At 37.6% G+C, this 21,930-nt stretch overlaps 1 protein-coding gene across 13 annotated transcripts in view; it reads right to left on the reverse strand.

Moving 5' to 3' along the window:
- Positions 1–21,930, reverse strand: part of NFIB (nuclear factor I B) — a 177,430-nt gene that overhangs the window by 48,468 nt on the left and 107,032 nt on the right. For 9 of the 13 annotated variants that reach the window (XM_075020667.1, XM_075020672.1, XM_075020671.1 and 6 more), the window contains exons 4-6: positions 16,176–16,244; positions 13,966–14,086; positions 12,037–12,155 (exon numbers count right to left, since the gene is read on the reverse strand). In XM_075020667.1, coding sequence (XP_074876768.1) covers positions 12,037–12,155; positions 13,966–14,086; positions 16,176–16,244 — 309 coding nt within the window. Of the gene's footprint in view, positions 1–5,122; positions 6,867–7,514; positions 10,554–10,725; positions 10,815–12,036; positions 12,156–13,965; positions 14,087–16,175; positions 16,245–21,930 lie in introns of those variants that run through there. The other 4 variants (XM_075020674.1, XM_075020678.1, XM_075020679.1 and 1 more) reach the window with 4 other exon arrangements.

The raw sequence follows: 21,930 nt of genomic DNA on the forward strand, positions 1-21,930 counted from the left end.
AGCTGTTCAAGACAGCCCAAGGCAACAATTTTGATCAATTCTAATGTGATAAAATGCTGCGGGGAAAGTGTGCAGAAACATGTTTACATCAGCCTTTAATTAAACTGTTGTTCACTTCCAAAGAACGTTAGGAAACACTAATGAGACATGAGTTTTGGCAGTTTCCTCATCAAAGAAAAGACTCTCTTCCGCAGTCTGAAGCAGCTTGTCATCCAGGCAGTTCCCTGGATGAATGTCACCTTGGCACACCACTCAACAAACCACCTGTTGGCAGAATTCGGCTGGAATCAAGCAGTGATCCAGGGCAAGTTCAAACATCCACCTGCCTGTTTCTGGACACCTGATCTGCTTTCTTGCTCACCATTACAACATGGCAGCTTCTCCTTCTTGCTCGTGAGACATGCTCATGAGCAGAGTAAGAAGAAATCATTAACAAATATTAAATCTCTTTTAACCCAGTTTATTCTTTAACTCTCCACATTAATATCTTTTCTACTGCTTAGTTTCACAAGTCTTTCTTTACAAGGTACACTCCTGCAGACAACAATCTGTAAAGATTCATTTACAACTCATTAGTTCACCTTCAGAGAAAGCAAGATAAAATAACGTTCAACTTACTTTATATATAACCATAGTGAAAGAAGGAAATCTACGGAGTCCATAGCACCACTGGCAAGCTATAAGAGGCATCCTTTCATACTACAGTTTTAAACTAACCGCTCTTTTCACAGAGGCAGTAACTGGGATAATTTCTGGTGGCAGGATACACTATATACTTCACATCCAGCCAGGCCTCACTCTCCACCGCCTTCACCACATCTAGTAGGTACGCTTGTGTGAAGCATGTGTGAAAACTTAAGTAAAATTTTAAATTCACATTGGATAGCTGTATGATGAATCATGACAAATCCCACTGTGCTCAGGAGAATCAGTTTTGTTTTGCACCTGTGCATGTGAAGAATCAGCAGGGCCACTCTGCAAGGCAGAGCTAGCATCACCAATTTTCAGATGTGCTCAGACTGATTTCCTTTAACGTTGTAAGTGTTCCGTATTTCTCAACTGTAGGTCTTAATAAGGCAGCTAACACTGAATATTGACAGCTGAGTGACTCTAAAGCACAACCAACTCTCATTTGTAAGAAAAAGTCTTTGTTATATCTATCCTAAAGACTTGGCACTGAGGCTGGATGGAAACCAAGAATCCTGAAAATCAAACCATTTTAATTCATTTATCTTCACAAAAAAGGAATGGTGACATATTTTTGTTAATAAATAGGAGAGAAAGACAGATGTGCATGAACAGCTTGGTGTCTGAGATGCCTGATGCCTAGAACAGAGTAAGACTTGCTAGAATTCCTGTTCAGTATCAGGCAGAGATCAGGCTTTGCATCTAGCCCTCCCATTATCCAAATCTGTGCCTTAATCATTGGCTTATTGGTGTCTCATTCCCCCTCACTGTAAGTTTTATGTCAGACCAGAGAGAAGTCCTCCTAAAAATTGATTTATTTCCATGAAAAATTCAGTTCTGACAATCAATGTTTTCCTGAGTGGAAAATCAACGAAACAAACCAAACAAACAAACAAAAAAATCATGATCAGTTCTTTTTTGTGACTTTCTGAGACATGTATAGCAATTCTCAGTGTGAAGGCCTTTGTACTTGCTTTTGACGGAAACAGTGAGGTCTTACATGGGGATATATGTGCATGTTGCTTGGCAGCTGAGAGTGTTCTGAATTTGAGGAGCAGTCAGCGTTAAGGTTTCAAGAGAGCTGCTCTCTTCACATTTGAAAACCTGATCTCAGTTTTATTTTTGCTTCTACATCAAGTACAGCAAACCATTTTACATATGAAAATATTATACTAGAATAGAATATTTCAGTGTACAAAAGATTTGATAACCTCCCATCTTCAAATCAGCCTACTTAGCGCCAATGTTATTTTCACAGCCACACCTTTGATATTGCACAATCCAGTCTATTACACTGTGACACTGGTTTTCCTATCAGGAACCATGCCCAAGGCTAATCAAACACTCTGTTGTGCTGTTTTGCCATTTCACAACAGAGAAACCACTTCAATGTATTATCTTTTGTGATTTGTAGTGAAAAACCTAAGGAGAGGAACTAGACTAGAATTTCTTCCAATGCCATTTTCAGTACTGCAAGCTGGCAAGCAAAACACTACAACAATATTTCAATTCAGAAAAGCTACAGCAAAACAAGAGTAAATTTGGGAAACAAAAGGAAATTTCTTACAATAGCAACTGAATTATTTCCTTGTTCATCCTCTATTAATCTTTTCTAATAAACTATTTTATTTTGCATTGCTCAATAAGTATTAATGTACATAAGAGAAGAAAGTGATGCAAGAACTTTCAGACAACTGAAACATAAGAGTCAGAAACCCTTTAGATGGAGTAAAGATGTCATTCTTCTCATCCATACCCCCATGCAAACTTGCAGAATACGGTACTCCATTGCCAACAGTAACATTCCGTGGGATGACTTTCTTTTCCTCAACAGAAAGGGGGTTGGACAAAAGATAGAAGGGTTGTTATCTACCTGCTTTTATGTCTCCCAGCATACTGGGGTAGGGAAGGTGGGAAAGTGGGGAACCTAGATGTGTCTCTATGCAAACAAGTTGTAGGATGCTTTGTGTTGGTGTGTGTGACTAACTGTATAAAGTTGGACAATCAAATTTCTTCATTGCATTACTATTTATCCTACTATTTATGGACAGAAAGCAAATCAACTCAGTACAGTTCCTGTTAAAATTATATACACTAGCTTTTGAAAAATATAATTCTAGTGCATGGTTATTTAAGTTAGGGTAATTGGGAAAGCTGCATACACATTTCCTAAAATTAACTTTTTTTTTCTTTTTTTTTAAAAAATTTCAGTTTTAACAAAAGGCATTTTATAAAACAGAAGAGGAAAGATATGATGGTCAGTTTAGAGCATTAATACTCAATGTGTACACATAAAAAACATCCACATCCCAAAGCAATGTTTAACAGTAGGATGGGACATACAGACCTAATCCTGTGACAGTTGTTTGACAGTGTCATATGACATGTAAGTAATTAACTGCCATACTGAAGAGATTATTCCTGTTTAAATTTAGATCTATTCCCACTAAGATTAGGCTGAAACTATGGCACGCTATCCTGCAAGAACAGTGGGCAGCAATTCTTCATTCTAATCCTTCAAACCCACCTTGCCCTCCTTATGAGAAAGTGACAGTAAACCTCACAGGAAAGGTTCATAATCAGCATGACTGTGTTATCATACCTGCACTGTTTCTTGTAGAGAAAAATACCTTTTTTTCCCATGCATTGATCTGGTGTCATAAAGCTGGCCAGCCTTCCTCACCCTACATGCCTCATACCAGAAGCACTGTCCAGCTGTGAGACCCCCAAGACAGAGGTGCCACCACGGAGGCCATGGGAAGCTGGGGTGTTGCTGTTGCAGGGAGGTGAGAATGTCTCCACCAGCTCTGCAGGGACCCACGGGGGCCAGCAGCAGACAGCCAGACTTCACCTCTGCAGCCTCTCCTGCCGCACTTCTTCCCACAGCTTCAGACTCAGTTTATCCAACCACCTCTGTACCAGCACAGCCCACCAGGTGTCTTACGGGAGGTACCCAGGAGTACCTTAGAGGTCAGTGATGTGGCTACCTGTTAAACAGGGAGCAGGCACTGCAAGTAAGGAGGCTGACTTTGGAAATAAAAAGCACAAGACCAAAAATACAATGTTGTTGCCAAAAAGAATGTACTGTAACAAATATATATACTGTCAGTAATGAACTCACATGAGGCTCCAAGTACTCTGCACTGCCATAAATAACCCTTAAGCAGTTACAGCGTACTTCAGGTACTTTACTTTTTTATTTAACTTTACACTTCAGAAATGGACTGGGCCTTTTCATCATCTATGAATCATTGTTAAGATAGCTGTGATAGAAGAGCATTATGGGAGACTGTGGGAAAATCTAATTAAAAAGCCAAACAAATTATAAAGATTTTAGTGTACATTTTAGTCATGTATTAAATTATCTTACAGAAAGTCATCCAAACTCCAAGGAAAAATGCACAGCTATAACTTCTCATTAATGCTCAGACTCTAATGAACTCAGCTAGAAAATGAAATTGATGTTGTAACCTTAACTGCAAAAGCCAGAAAAGTATTCCCAATTTCTAATGCAATAAATTAAAGAGGCATTTGAGATAAAACAATGTAAGGAAGTTGTTGATTTAGAACCATTTAGGTTATGGCATCTCCTTTTTATTACTATTACAGTCTATACTGGTAACAGTTTAGGATGGTTTAATAGGTGTGCTATATTAATTTCATTGTAGATCCATCTGGAGAATGGTTTTGAACTGAGATAAAATCTTTAACACACTGAAATATACTACTTTGATCAAGTTTGATACAGTTTGTATGAAAGCAGTAAAAAAGAGAAATTAAGAACTTTTCCAAATGTATCTATGTATACAGCACAGAAACAAAGAATCTATCAATGAAGACAAAACGGAGAGGTGCCTAAAAAAAGTTAAAATATGTGTGCTAAATTAATTTTTTCCATCTCATGGATGTACCATACTGGAAAAAAAAATGTCAGTGCAGACACCTATGATTTATGAGCTATTAAATACCCACCCTTTTGGTAACTGAAGATATTCTGCACCACATTGGTTAGATCATACAGAATAATACTTAACCTACAATTTCTAATAGGAGCTGATCAGTTTCAAAAATACTAATGAAATCTCTTATTCAGCAACATTGGAATAAAACAATTACAGGTACTAGCTCCTGGGCCAAATCTTGCATTAAGACATGCATTTTTCACTAATTTCAAGCAAAGGATGTCTAGAGTCACCATCAAGGTAACAGGATGTTGCCATAGTGTAAAGTTCATCACAGAATAAGTGCTATACATACAAGAAACATATCCCTTTGCACTTACATCTTTCACTGATGTACATGGGAGATGCATATGCTAGCCCTGAGCGTATTCAAGTCACTAATCACACATGGAAACAATTAAGTAATAGGCCTTGCCACAATATATTAGTCAAAATAAAAGACAAAGAACCTATAATGAGATTTTTTACAGTGACTTTATTGAGCAAATAACAGCCATTTCCAGGAACGCAAAAAAGCAAAACTTTTTGTATGCTTCCTACTGTATCTCCTATTGTATTTGTCTTTCTATCCGTATTTCTAAACATTTTATTAATCTTCATTCATTCAGAAATGCAAGTGTACATAGGCTGAAGGAAAAGTCAGGTCCCTGCTCTGCCCAGAGTAGAAACTTCCTCATCTGCTACTCTGAATATTTGAAGATACTTATGGACAAGTTGTAAATTGGCCTAAAGCTATTCTAAATGCAGAAAAACAGATTGCTGTATTTTTTGAGACAGTGCAAACTTAATGTCATTCTCATCCCGTAACGGAAGATGTATATTTTCTTAATGTACAAGCAACTTCACTCATCTTAAGATAACTTTTTTGCTGTCCTGTTCATGATTTTTTTTTCTATTTCTCTGTCTTTTTTTAATTAGGTAAGCATTTGAAAGCTTCTTCACCTATTTTTCTATACCTAGTGCCTTTCAAGCTCTAAGGATGAAAGCACTTTTCATCTTTATGAAAGTAATGTTTAACTTATTTTACACACCAGCAGTTTTTCCTGTAAAATTGACACTATGGAAACCAAAAGTAAAGCAATTCCCTATTGCTTTTAAATTTGTTTTAACTATTATGGCAGAACTACTGATTTTTAATGAGAAGACATAATACCCCTACACTGAACACTACCAATGTCTTGTTCTGCAACCAGGAAGAAAGAGGAGAACCCAACTTGCTGCCTCCCAGGCAAGTCTTCCTTGCTAATGACATTGTTTGTTACCATGATGTCACTTTCAGCATCATAGCAGCCAACAGACTAAGAGAAGCCATGGCTAAGAATTTCCTCTGGAAATACACTTTGAAAAGTTACGCTTGGTGAAAAGTACCTATCACTTTACAAATATGAAGTTATGAAAACTTATCAAGTAGCAGCATTTGACTACTGTGCACACATTATACTAGTTAAAAACAGAAAATTCTGATAGATCCATAAGGTGTGCATGGCGAGATATAGATATAAAGATATAGATATAGATATGAAAGGTATGTGTATGTGTGTGTATACAATGATTAAAGAGTATTTTGAAATATTAAAAAATACAAAAGCAGATGTAACAGAAGTTACTAACAAGACATAAATTGCTTTAAAACATGCTTTGACATACAAGGATTTTGAGAACTCAGACTGAGTCAAAAACACGGAAATGCATTTAACAGATATTCATCAAGGTAAACCTTTGCAAGATGAATTCATCTGTTAGATGGAGACTATGAGTTTCTAAAGCATTAACCTTCAGAAGGAGCACCAGGAGCCGGAAAAAATCCTGAACTCTGTCCAACACAAGCCACCAAAAGGCCAAGGTGATCTGTTACCGCTCTCAACTCCTGGACCACATTAACTACTTCCTCTTTTAGTTCCCTCACTTCGGAAATGAGAACGTCCATCTTTGACGGTCCATGAGAAGAAGGCCCAAGAAGGAAAGAGCCATTGGGAAGGACCCCAATGGGGAAGGAGTGTCCGGTGGGTGGGGAGAAAGCAAAAGGGGACAAGTGTCCAGAAGAGGGGTATCCAACAAAGGGGGTCGGGACCTGAGAAGTGGAGGGTCCAACAGCTGCTGGCCAATCAACGGGTGAAGGCGGTCCAGCTGTTTCAGTTTTAATGGTATGCTGGCATCTTGACTCTTGACTGTTGGTAGAGGTGGGTGAGGTGTAAGAGAGTGAACATGATGAAGAAACTGTAAAATTAAAATTCACTTCATTGTATATAGACATTCAGTATTTCCAGACACCTGACTACTACAGAAATCCACATGAATCTCTCCACTTTTATCATGACCAGCGTGCATTGGTGATAACCCCTGCTTTATTTATTTACAACATACACAGTGTTGTAACACTATAATAGTAAAACAGATCTCAAGGACAAATAATGAAATTGTCTGCAATTAAGTTAACTTTGTCAAGCTAACTTTTAGAAGGAAAGCCATAGGTGCACACACTGTGCTCTGTTCCTCTGATACTCCTGTTCCCTTATAAGTTAAGGAAAAAGTATCTGATTTACTTACCAGTTAATAAATCAAGATGTTCGCCACCAGTTCTTAGCCTATTAGATCCAAAGTGTTTTTTATCCACTGCACTAGTTGCTAGTTTTGTTATATTTTTAATAACTTCCTCTTCCAAATGGGGAGGGTGATTTTTGATTTTTTTTTTTTACTGTACAAAATTTTATCCTCCTCAGAATTTCTAAAACACTCAGCAAATTTACTCACGTAGCAACTTCCATCTATTTCACAAAGTATTACTACACTACTGCAGGAACTCTAAATTTTGTTTAATATAGAAACATGTAAAGAATTCAATAATAGCAACCTGGAAAAAGGAAGACTGCAAGAGACTTACAGCAAACTACTTTTTAGATCTAGATATATTTCCAATAGGTAGAAATGTAAGTAAGACATGATCCAGACATTATCGAAGTTAATAAGACATTCAACTGGAAAAAATGAGGTACAGAGAGAACAAATAACTTGCACAAGATCTAACAGCAGACACAGAAATTGAACTCCTAATTGTCATGTTAGCGCTCTATTTCTAAGTAACGCACCATTTTCAGAGATGACTTTTCACTTTCTTAGGCTCTGGGATTTTTGGAGGATGGTTGGTTACTTGGAAGGCTAATGGAAGAGAGAAGGTTTGGGAGAAATCTTTGCAGTTATAAACCTGCCTATTTGCTCTGCAGGAAGACCTCACATCTGTTTCAAAAAATCATGCAAATAGAATCATATTTTAAGTATTTTAACACAGCAAAAATAATGGCACAAACTACAGAATCTTTCCACAATGACTGAATGTGTGTAAACTCAAAACCAACATTATAAATCCAAACTAATTTTTTCTTTTAATCTGTTTTTGAACATTACACATGCTCTTGTAGTTACACATATTTTTAAAATAGTCACAACCTTTTGCAAGCCAATGAAGTAGACCTCCATGACAGTATCATGGCTTCACGAGCTTTTTTTTTCTTCCATAAGGATTTATAATCTGACTTCAATAATACAAATAAGAATTTATTTTTAATACTAATTTTGGTTAACTAGAGGGTTTTGTATTTTTATTTCAGAACAATAACATGCATAACAATACTACAGCATTGGATAATGAAGCCACTGCTCATAACCCTTCATGGACTGACCAACCTTACGGCATCTAAAGTTCCCATTTTTCAGATAGGCTTACTTATTTCTGCCCAGAATTACATCTTCAAATAGCCAGCTCCCCTAAAATAGACTATAAAACACAGTATCTGGAAATCTTATGAAAACATTTTGGTAGTACAACAGGAAGGAGACAGATAACAGCAAAAGGACAGTCTGGAGTTTTACAGCTGAGAGTAATATGAGGAAGATTTTATTGTAGCTGGGCTGGATTTCTTTTTCTTAGTTTCACAAATGCCACATCCTGGCTAAAGCACAAGTACTTCTGTAGTAATATTCCTACCCCTCATGATGCATGCTTGCACAGTAGAGAAGCTGTAGAAACTATGAGGATTACAGTAGAATCACTCATATAGAACCACTCCTCTACTGATGTCTACTTACGTACTAAACTACATGGTATTTGACAGCAATAAAAGGTTGATCTAACCTGTTCCATCCCACTACACATTTTCACCTGTCACATTTTTAATCTCAGTATATTTCTGTGTTACCAATTAATCTTTGTCCCATTGTATCAAAATGATTAGATACTCCTTAGACACCTATGAAACTAACTCCTAACTACTTTATTCCAACCTGTTTCAGCTATCATTGTTTTATTGTGACTATCTCCAGTTCAAAAATACCACTGTCATCTCATTTTTGCTACTTTAAAAATGTAGCTAAATAAAGATATGAAAAGATTTCATGATTAAAAAAAAATCTTTCAAATCTATGTCATTTCTATTTCTATGAAAATACATTACACTTAGGGACGCAGATGAAGAAACTAGATCTATTTTGGGTCAGAAGTTAGAGATTTTGCTCTGTCAGGTTCAAAACAGAGAGAATGAAACTGAAATCAATAATGCTGTATCTTAGTATCAACCCTATTTCTGACTTTGTTTCCCTTAGAAAAGTTAAAATTGCATCAGAGTGAAAGAGAAGCTACCTACCCATAAACATGATACCTCTGCATATTCTCATTTGTGGGTACTGTGGAATGATTCACATTTCTGGTGCTGATGACCTTTGGAGACTGCCTGGAAAAGCAGTGCCTGTTGGGACTGCATGAGCATCCCCTGGTGACACTGGATGAACACAAATGTGATCCCAAATGGCTTCTCCTTATTCTCATTTATGCCTAACCTCATATGACACACAAATCTCCATGGGAGAGAGGGAAGTAGTACCAGTGAGCTGTCTGGCATAGAAACGACCTCCACACTTTTATTTCTATTATCTTTGTGCTTGCAGGCATGAGGAAACAGTATATATGTTTTCACAAGTATCATATCCTGGTGAGACCTCTGTGTCCAAAAGGAGCTTTACACAGATACATGCTAGTATGAAGATAATATCAAGCATCTAACAAACTAGTAGCAGAACAAATATGCCAGGAGCTGCCACATGCCCCTTCCCAGTGAGGCCAGGTACCAAGGACAGGCATTGCGGTCACTACCTTAGAGTGTTTCCGCAGCAGCAGGATAAGCTCAGACAGTGAATGGAGCCAAACAGAAATGGTTAGGGGCAAAAGGCTTACGCTTCCCTCAGTATAATGGTTTTCAGACTGGACAGTGGTATATCTGACCCTCTGCAGGAATAGAAGAACATCTTAAGGACAGAAAAAACAAAGTCCCTCATAGAGTCTCAAAGACAACCCCTCTGCCCAGGGATCTGGTGAAATTTCGCCAGGCCCAGCAGTGCTGGAGAACAGGATATTCAGGGAGGAATGTAAACTCCAGGAGGCAAAAATGAAATACACTGATTCAAGTCTATCTCTTTTATTCTCTCTTTCTCATATTTTGGAGTTCTCTGGTTTATGAAATGTATAGAGTTAGAGGCTGACTCATTCCAGAAGTCTAGCTAACCAATGGCACAGAAATTAAGTCAAGGTTCATTGTAAATCTACTCAAGCAATCTGAACAATAACATTGTTCACTACTGATAAATGTGACATGAAGAACGCTGGCAAAACTGAACAAATCCAGTGCTCACAGAGCACAGTTCTTTGCAAGCAGAATGATTCAGAAGCTAAACAGCAATTGAGATAGTTGGGAACTACAGAGATCATCTGTGAAAGGCTCTGTCAGCCGGACTTGGGCTCAGCTGTCCATGTGGCACTGCATTTCTCAGAAGCTCCCACAGCTCACTCAGCAGCACAAAAGGACTTCATTTCACAACTGGGGATATGCGGAGACCACTTCAGAGAAGAACAATGGGCTGTTTTCCCCACAACCGCAAAAATAATTTATTTAAAAAGCACAAAAATTAGTTCATACAATCCTGTCATTTATGAAAAATTGCAACAAAGTGTCATGGCAAACAGGTAAACAGGTAACAGTCACAGAGGAAAATATTTTGCACAAGGGGGAAGATTGTGGCTGGCGGAACTGCTATTTTGCTGTTCTTAAGTTCGGTTATGCAAAGCCATGAGCAAGATTTTTGTTTTTTTAAAATTCAACAGTGAATGCTGCAAACAACCTAAAACAAGAAAATATCAGAGCCTGCATGAGAAACAAAAAGTACACAAGAAACGACAAAGAAAAAGACTAGTAAACATTGTGTGAAAGGAACAGCCTAATGATGAGAACACAGATCAGAGGCTAGGCAGACACAGATTAAAAGGAGACCAACTATAACGAAAATGTGAAAATAAAAGGCACCTAAATTAAATACCAATCACATGCTACGTTGCACACAGAGATGAAAGAGAAAACGTAGCAAGTAAAAAAAAAAAAAAAAAGAAAGAAAGAAAAAAGAAGCCTAAAACAATATAAAAATGAGGTAAGCCAAAGGATTGGTTGGTTACTGAAGAACTGAGAACAACAATGAGCAGTGGACGGGGAAAAGGAGGGCAAACATTGCAAGATCAGCAAAGGTAGCAACGGCGTGTCTTCTTCTCTATTTCACTTTTACATACTGTGCTGTAGATTTCACAGACTCTCAAATAGCTGCAGCACCTCAGCCACATGATCCATTAACCAACACTGTTCAAATACATGCGAGTTTTAACACGTTTTCACATCACAAAGGTGAGCGAAGAGACTACACTGGCATCAAGGTTTATAAAGCATCAAGATAACATGAGGGAAAGTTATGACAATTAATTTTACTGTTTTGACAGCCATAACTTTCTTCTCCACACAAACATGTTGCTTGCTTCTGATAACCCAAAACACAATACTTACCAATACCCTTTAGCATATGGACATAGTCCCACAGAGCTATGTGTGGGCTTTTCAGAAAAGAGCATATTGAACATATTCTGACTCACATAGTATGGACTAAACGCACATACAGGAGTCTGTCACAGTAAAACAAAAACTGAGTAAACTAGTGTTAACTCAACCATAGTATGGAGATGGTTTTTTCTTACTTGAAACCATTATACTGAAAACCCTGCTGGGATGATCACAGCATACACAATATCAAGTACCTCACTTGCCACACATCTTTTCAAACAATAGATAAGGCAGTCACCAGATGGAAGAATTATTATGTGGTTGTTTATACCATATCCTGTTGACTGTTGGTTTTAACTACATTTACAAAACCAGCAAATACACATGCCAGAGAGAAAAATAATGATTCTTCTAAAAAGCAGCCATTTTATTGCAGTAATGGAAAGGCTAACGCAGAGATTTATTGTATATCTGAATATACTTTGAGGTAAAATGGTCATGGTGTTAATGGTGTTACTCACCTTGCTCTCTTTCATGCCATGTCCGACTCCCCGCAGCTGGTGAATTTGGAGAAGGATAAAAGTCTCCTGTTGGGCTTGGCTCCATATTTTCATCTATGGAGATAGTTTTGGGTCTTTTGCTGTTGAAGTAATGTAAGATTTGGCAGTAAATATGATATGCAGCTAGTAGTGGTGTATAAACCATTTGGATTTCAACAAATATTTCAATAGAAAGTAATTCAGGCATACAAAGCACAAAAAAGTGGATATTAGAGCTTACATTACATAGACAAAGTTATTTAATAATATGTAATGCAGGTATGTGCTTGCATTTTTCACATGATTTAATATTTCAGAGATGGCATGAATAGGTAATATATAAAAGTCTACCAGCATTTGGCTGAACAATCAAGAAACCAGTTCCTGTAAACTACCAAAGAAAGGTTGTGTCATGAGAGTGTTAAACACTATGCAGAAACCATGAAAGCAAAACAAAGCACTGGAAAAGTATTACTAATAAAGTCAAGATAAACCAGCAACCTTTCTGAATGTGTTAATAAGGAAAAAATGTAGTTTACTGTATTTCACCAGGTCAAAATCCTAAGCTTTTCAAAGAGGTCTAACCTGAAACAAAGACCTTTCATTTTAGCCTAGTTTAATTAAAAACAACAAAAGCCCCATATTTCAAGTCACACTACATATAATGAGGCAACACTTCAATGCAGTGGAGCGAAGTCAAGTTTCTTCGTAACAATATATACTGAAGCTGTTATGCTGACTGCCAAAGAAAACCAGGATGAAGGTTCTAGTGGTGGTGGTGGTATTATTTTATTATTAAATTATCATCATCATCATTTTTTAGACAACACTGTGACAATTAATCTATCCATTTCTAAAATGTGCTAGGTGAACTGCCAAGCTGACAATACAATGGAACGAAATAGGGGAGTATGAACAAAATAACTCAGAAGCACCAGGTGCTGGTGGAAGAGCACCCCAGCCCCCCCGACAGTCCTGTTAAATCCTGTCCTAGTGTGCTGACACTTCCTGACTCCCTAGGGTGCAGAAACATGGGGCAATGAGAGATCTTACAGTGCTCATGATTTCATGGTACATCAGACAGTTTCAGAAAACCAAGGGACCCCAGAGGTGGGACAGACAGTACATTCTCTGCGAGTCAAAAGGAGGGCACAGCAGGTTCTCCACCTCTGTGGGCCCACCAGCTGCTCCTGAGGGAGGGAATTAGGTCTTTGTAAGAGTTGGGAGAAGGGAGCATGTTGAGCAAGGAAGAAGTGGGTCCCTCAGATCAAACTTCCTGTAGCAGGCACATGGAGTCCCTTGAGAAAATTAGAGAGCCTGTGACCACTTCACATGCTCCTCCTTGTTCCCACCATGCTGTGAAATGCCCCTTGTAAGGGTGAGGCAGGAAACACACTTTCATGAGCTGGGGTGATGCTACAGATAAAGACACCTTGTCTTTATATACCTGTCCTAAAGCCTTTTCCACAGGAAACAGTATCTGTCCCAACACATCTTTCAAGACAGAGGTCCAACAGGGAGCCTCAGAGACAGCCTTTGTGCCTGCAATCTCCCAGTGGCACTGAGCCCTGACAGCAGGTTCCCAGCTGCTAGACCTTCCTGCAACTCAGCAGCAGTTCCAGGATGCATAGCTGTTCTCTTGGCAGATGATTTAGTGAGCCCTTTAAACCTTGATAAAAGTTATTACCATCTTCAATACCAACAGAAATGACAGGTAATAACGACACCACATCAAATTACAAGATTTGTAACATGTATATCTGTACATAGATTATGGTAATATACGTAAGTAGCCTACCTCACAAAATCAGAGGAAATTCATAAAATAGTTGGCTGTTGACTGTTTTTGTGAATTGCTTGTCCTACACTATTAAACCTAATTTCACATTAGCACTTATTTCGAGTTTTTACCTGCTTGGTGGAGAGGACAAGGACCTCTGTAGATTTACACCCGAATTCATATCATGGTAATATGGCTGGCTCGGAAGCTCTCCAATTGGGAAGTTCACTCCAGTTCCCTGGGTTATAGGTGCTGAAAAAAACATCATCATAACGAGTCAATGATAATTTTCTATCTTTTTAGCCATCTTTTCATTTTTAACACTGGGAAAAACATCAAGATGTTACTACATGTATCTAATTTTCTGCCTCTTGCAGAAACCAAGTACAGACAAGTTCTATCAATGTTTATGTATCTAAAAAAGTGAATTATCTTCCCCAGTCCCTAGAAATCCCTTAGCAGTTATGTAGAAATAATGTATTTGTTGTATAACAGATAACCTGGAATCAATATGAAAAAGGTAACACAAACCTCGGCACAAAGTCAAAACTTCTGTTGAAGGGCTTCTATAATGAATGAGGCAGGGTTTATAAGGACAGCCAACATTATTTATTAAAGAACTGAAATAACTGGAAAGAACAAACTTGGGGGCAAACAAATTCTTTTTCCCATAATGTTAAGTCTTTTGTATAAATAATAGCTTTCTGTGCTGACTGCATGTTTTGCTGCCTCCTTTTTCTTTCACCCAGTGCCACAGGTACTGCTTTGCGTATGTACACCTACACACAAACACATACACTCAGCGTTATCTTCACCTCCTTACAGAGTCTGTGTACCGTACGTCTTGGCATTTCAAGAATAAATTATATGTTACATATTGTGGTGTATTTACCTTTGTTCACTCTCTTTCTGTTGTGCATTTTAACTACCTTTGGCACTTAAAAGAATAATTGCATGTTGTGTAATGTATCTGAAGGTTTGTATTTTTCCTGACAGTTAAAGTACAACTCTGTTGCGGCTTGAGGTTAAACAAATGCATGGTAAGAAATCCCACAGAAACCACATTCTTTAAAGCTTATTATTAGAAGTATATTGTGTATAGCAGCTGCAGAAAGTACGATTTCATAACATAACTACAATATTGATTCTTTTTTAAACTGAATGGCCCAATAATTTAAAATATATTTAACCACCTGACAACTAAAAGAAAGCTATATTTCACACATCCTCAGCCTCCTAAAACAGCAAAACCATATCTTCAGCAAGCACAAAAAAGAATATGTCTTAACACTGCAGGATGGCAATGCTCCGTATTTTGCTGAAGGACTTAACATAATTTTAATTGTTGAATATTAATTTCTGACCACAGCAAATGAAATGACACATACATCTTAAGCCTCACTAAGTTAATTAAATTCCTCAAGCATCCTGACCTGGCATGAATTAACTCCTATGCAAAATTTGGACAGACAGTTTTGGTAACTTGTGCCTCACTGGTTTTGTCCTCACCTCATCAGAAAAGAGATTTTCCTGGATTTTTTGTTCACTTCCTAATGAAGTCTTAAGAGAAATACTTTAACAGTATTGATACTAAAGGGAGAAAAGAAGCATTCAGAAAGCAATGTCAGAAGAAAATATGCACTGGTTTTATGTCATGCTATTATAGCAAATTCTTAGATGTCAACAAAACAGATCTTATATATTCATTTGGGGTTTTCTTTTGGCAATAAAAGCTTCACCTATCCTTTATTATTTATATTTTATGTTACTTTTTTTTTTGCATGTTCCTGTGCATAACATTTCTGATGCCAAAACAAGACAATTTAATTAGAAATTCAGTAACAGCCAGTTCTATGAGAAAAAGAAACACAAGCATATAATACATTAAGTATACATTAAGTATAATATGCTTTATATCCATGCTGTGATTTTTCTTTTAAGAGCTACAAATTAAAAAACAAACTAGAAGAATAATCAGATGGTTTAGCAAAACCCAAGGATGTGTAGGACAACCTTAAAAAGCTGCAAGTCTAACAAATAGATGGTTTTGTTACGTATGGTAATTTTATTGATATATCAGTCCATTAAGTTGTGCAAAGGGACACATAACAAATTGTTTCAATCTTTAAATATTGAAGAGACAAAAGAAGACTTCTGTCTGTTTTATTGCAAACACATGCAGGATGAATTGTAATACTGTGGTCAAAGATATCAAAATTGTGCACGGTTACAGGCATTGACTATGCATCTTACGTCTTGGGGAGAAAAAAAACCTCACGAAAAACACCTTCACTTGACTATAGCAGGCTTTGGAAATGAGTAAACGCAAATGATAACTTACTTCTGGACACCCTCACAAGTTCTGACACGTTGAACACTCCAGATTTTACGAAACTGTCCTCAAGGTACACTGAAAAAGATCACAATACCATAATCAATACAATGAGAAGTTTAATAAATAACTATAGGTAAGTTTATACAACAGCTAACAAGAGTATCAACAGAGTCCCAGATCTATAATACACAGACCAAAGTACATCAAAAGCTGATCTCAGGATCTAGTGATGGCTGAAATTCAGGCAGAGGTGCAAAAAATCTTGAGGAGTTGTCAGAAAGCAATTTTTTAATACATGTATGAAAACTAACAAGCAATACACTGAGTTCCTAGCTAACCATCCAGAAAATGTCTAAAAACTAGTTCCTTTTGTTAGTACCTTCAATTTTTAAGTCAGTATTGAACTAAGAACTGTATCAGCTGGACTAAGCAATTTCACCATATCCTATCCTTGCACACATTTCTACTAAATAGATTTTTACTTAATTCTTACCCTGCTGATAGTGACTTTACACTACCACCTCTGTTATCAAATCACCTCTGAATCTGATGAGGGTTTTACTATTACTTCCAGTAGAAGCAGGAACTGGGCAAAATAGCTGAGCTATTCAGTGTTTTTTTTATACACATGCTGAATTATACATCTAGAAACCCATGTTTAAGAAACCATATGTTATTGTTTTGGCTTATGTTTACTTGTTCTAAGATAAATATGTTTGATATGTTCTCTCTGCTGTGAAATTCAGGCACAACTTGGAGTACTGCAGTGAAACAACAGCTGATAATCAAGACTTATCTCAGTCATGTAACTAGATAACCTTATAAAAAGGAAGCTGAGAAACCCAGGTTTCTGTGGAAGTCTCATATCAATAATCACTGCATAAACTGACTTGACTGAATTTGAGATTACATGACATCACAGCCCTTAAACATAGGAATGCCAACCATTCACCAACAGAAATATTCAGATCTATACTTGGTGCACATTGCTGCTCCAACAGTATTACTTTTTTATTCACTTTCATGTGAGATGATGTGAGATGTGCACTAAGAATTTCTTACTGTGTATTCTCTAATCTCTCTTCTGAATTAACACAGCTTTTTTCTTTGGAAATACACTGTCAATTTTCTGTTCCAAATGTTTGAATGAGTAAATGCACTCTAAATGTCTTAACTAACAAAACAAACAAATAAAAAATGCACCTACTGGAATATTTACTGATTTGGAAAACAGTGGTTCAGTACTATTCTCTTTAGATTTCCTTTGGCAATTAGTGCTTTCATCTTCAAGTAATTTCAGAAAACACTGCCACTGTAATCAGAAAAGTGACTGTAAAATCAGTACACTTCACTTAAGAGATCTGTCCTTGGTATATCTGGAGAAATCTCTACTTACTTTTCAGGGTGAAACAAGGAAGGCAGAGGCAAAAAGTGCGGTTTTTCACTGCTTACTGGCAGTCTTACTAGGCACACAGAGCCACCTCACCCAGCACCCCTGATATTATTTACCAGTGCAGGTATAAACAATGCACCTGACAGCTCAAGCTGAATGAATGTGAATGCATCCAACTGAGTACTTTTCCTGACATCTGTTACACCTATAAGCAAATGTCAGTGTTTCCCAGCTGAAAAACCATCCCAGGAGCAAGTGCAGTGGGCGTGCAGAGCACCATAGGCCTGTGGGATCATCCTGAATGATGTTACGCCAATGCTATCATCTTCTCATCTTCCAGTCAACATCACTTCATACTGTATACCTGCATGCCACCTCATACAATACCCCTGCATGTCTTTATTTCCACTAGTAGCTCTGCAGGTCTCCCTCTCTTTTTTCTTCACTTCCTTTCACACTCCTCTCCCTCTCATTTTCAACAGCTTCTCTCCATATCCATTACTTTTTCCTCTCTTATCATCTTTCACCAGGATGTTGCAGGCCTCTCAGCAACCTTATTCATCTTCACTTTCTAAGAAATAAGAGCCTTTCTCTTTCACCTTCTGCATTCTCTTGCACCTTTTCTCCATGTTTTTTGTGTGGATGAAAACATGACACAGCCAGCTCTGGAGCTGGTAATGAGACAAGACTGAACTTCTTTGCTGCTTATCCAAATACCACTACTTTGAAGCACAACTTCTCTCACTCAAGTTAGGCTAACTTGAGAGGAGCTTTACCCAAGTGTAGATTAGTCAAGCTATCATTACAGTGAGAACAAGCCCCAAGGCTCATATTAAAAAAAGAAAATGCCCATGTAGCATTTTACATGTAAGAACACAGATGTATACATGTGTATGCACGCACACACACAGAGACACACAGACACACGTTTTTAATCTTCAGCCTTCTCTCATGAATTCTTCATTTTTCTCACTGTCAATACTGAGAACACCCACATAACTTAAAAAGCAACATAGTGTGTTTCCCTCCTTGTGATAACGAAATAGGAGCAAGGAAAAAATTCTGCCACTGAGTGGTACCACTATTTATCAGGCCCTCACAGAAGGATGTGTTGTTGACTGATGGATCACTGTCTTTAACCCAGGTTTCACCCTGCCTTGGACAGTCCAAAAATAATGACACCACATATATATGCAAATGCTTTGCCTGGCACTAGGAAAGAGAGGGAAACTGCAGCTATTGTCCATCTCAATTAGCTTAAAAAGCAGCTTGATTTTTTTCTCTATGTAATGTGACAAAATATTATTAAAAAAATCATGCAACAATAAACAGTCTATGTCACAGGCATTGAGTAACTTCATCCTGAGCCTCATGTTCTAACAGGGAAGGTGGATTCCAGTGCTGCCTCCGAGGGCAGAAAAATAAACACAGTATGTTCAGTTCCAGCACCAGTGGACTTGAACAGTTTTAACTCGTTAGGAAGACAATCCATGGCGAGTATGTTACAGAACTGTTTTTGGCTCCCAGCTGTGCAATAGGAAAATGTTCTGTGCTATTAAACTGCTGTAATTTGTTGCAGAAACATGCACTCTACATATGATAAAGGACAAACAGCAAGACTGAATGCAGCAGGACAACAGTATAGGACATTTTGACTTTATGGTGTGAGATGCTGCCTTTTACCTTGTGAAGCTGATCTCCCTACTGAATAAAAGTTAACATTCATATTCACATTATTACACTGCATGAAAGAAAAAAGTACGTGGTGATACTCTGTATGGTGTAGGTCTTGACTGTTTTTTTGACTAAGCATTCTCTAATGCACTGCTTGCATTAACATGTTATAGAGCCTTAAACTAGCATTCTTCGTGTATGTTTCTGATCTGTTCAGTACAGAAACTACCACACTTGATAACAGGCTATTGTTATATTCCTCATAGAGGATTTACTGTATCTTTTGATGGTCATGATAACACTTTGCTGTCTTTGTTGTTCAAACCTAACATAAGTACTGAGTATTGTCATTTACTAAAACTCATCTTGCCTGAGAGATGACACTCTCTGAAATGCACTTCACTAATTGTCATTATTGTTAAAAATCTGAGTTCTACAAAAATAAGATTTCTGCCGAAACCACCATAGTGCAATTCTGTATAAACAGTTGGTAACTTCCAAAACCCATAAATAACAGTGGATTTTTTTCTGTATTTCCTTTTAGGTTTTGTACAGGGCGAGTATAAAATCTGTCTTCCCTCCTTACTTTTTGTACAGAAAACTCATTTTGGAAAAATACATTTTCCAGGCAATACTACAACAACCAGACCAGTGCCATCAAGGATGAAAGATAAACAGATTGAACCAAGCAGCAGTTCTGATCAAGCTCCCCTCATATAGTCAGTAAAAAGGAGAAAGCTTCAGTAATGCCTCCAACTGCTGTAGAAGTCATTCTGTCCTAGTCCTTATACATCTTCCACTCTATTCCTGTGCTATGCCTTCAAGGGCTGAACTACAAGTATAGCTTTTAACCACACCAACATTTAAAATGGGGAAAAAAAATGTTGTTTAAACCTACTGAAAAATATTTTCAGTTTGCACTAACACATACTGTAAAGGGCTTGTTCTCACATTACTTAAAAGCTTACCAGTGACGTCTGGTTTTACAAATCTTTAACCAGCCTTTTTTCTGTCTTCTGATTTAATTGTACTTTTATGAATAGAAGGTCTGTTTACATTCTGCTGCATATTGACTAATGCCAAAACTTAAAATTGCTTCCTGGTATCACTAAACATCTAGTTTTTTCACTGATGCAGCCTTGATTTTGAGCAACTTATAAAACAGGAGTAAGGATCCAATCAGTGCAGGAAACAATTTTTATTACTGTACTTTTATTTCTGGATCTTTAAAAAGAGAAATTACACAGCAGTAGATAGACTTACTAGCAGTGACACAGGTTCAACATCAGGAGCTACCGTGAGAAGAAAGGCTGGGATCTTCAGCCTGGTATACAAAATACTTGCAGAGAGCTGTAGCTTGACTTCAAGTTATGCAATGTAATGTTCTGGATGTTGCTACAGGTTTGCTTGACTTCTGAAACTGCTACAGTTAAAGACTAAATAATTACATTGTACAGATTCTTTCCTGTGAGTCTTTGAAAACTGACTTTTTAAGGATCAGCTCTTGCTACTGTCTGCAATAATATCTAACTTCTACAGGAAGCTCTTTAATTGCAGCAGGAATCCTAGTGGCATACAGCTACTATTCACAGTCAGAACTGGTAGTGAAAAATTAGTCTCACACTGTTCACAGTAAGTTAACGTACAGTCAGCAGACTTGCAGTTTGTTTTCTTATTGCATGCATTTTGAAGCCAGTGTCTTAAAAACAGTACCAGAAACGGGTACTGAAGTAATCCTAAGCCAGTAGACAGTAGTAATTGCCCACAACAAATTTCAAACCAGCATGCAAGGCCAAAAACTATTGCTCTTGGAAAAAGGGGCTGTACAATCTGTGCTGGTTTCTGATTGTTGAGATAGCACAGCTTTGCACTGCCCTCAGAATGCCCCACCTGGCTCAGGGCTGAAAGGCTAACGAGGAAGAAGAGTATCACCTCTCAATCACCGGCATTACTAATTCATAGAGCATTTGGGAAAGGGAGAACTCCACAGAAAATCAAGCCCTGACCAAACCCAACCCTGTTTTATTTTAAGATCACTATCTGAGATGGCACAGCTGCAGGCATACAGGAAACAGCAAGCGTTTCAGAATATCCACTCCCATGCTGAAAAAGCGAGGTGAATGTATGTTTGTTTAAATACAATTCTTTCTGAATCCCCAAACTGCTACTATGGCATCATTGCTTCCACAAGAAAAGCTGCTTACAATGACGAGGTCAGCTAATATCTCTTCTATTCCTATTAATTAGGGGGCTAATTCCCTATCCACAGAGGATAACTTGCAAGACAGTAAAATAATGAAACCATCTGTATTCTGAGTCATTCAAGACTCAAACACATTTGCTGATTGCATTTCCAAAAGAGAGCAAAGGTTGAGACCATGTTACTCTTCAGAGGTTATTTCTGAGACTATACATTCTAAAACTTAAAACTGAAATACTTCTATCTAAAACAGTCATATACAGGCAACTTTATTACACATTTCTTAGGGCTTGATCCAAAAAGAATGTTCTCCCTATGGCTGCTAGCCCATATGAAAGCGCAAAAATGCCTTTAGGGCTCTACAGCTGCAAGAGAGATTTGCATATTGAGAGACAGGTGAGGCTGGTTGCAAGCTTTTTGGCAACATCTTCTTTAATTAGGAAAAAGAAAAAAATGAATAGATGGTGATTTCACTCAGGTCTTCTTTGGAAATT

Source organism: Buteo buteo, chromosome Z, assembly GCF_964188355.1.
Source record: "Buteo buteo chromosome Z, bButBut1.hap1.1, whole genome shotgun sequence".
Taxonomy (NCBI): Eukaryota; Metazoa; Chordata; class Aves; order Accipitriformes; family Accipitridae; genus Buteo; species Buteo buteo.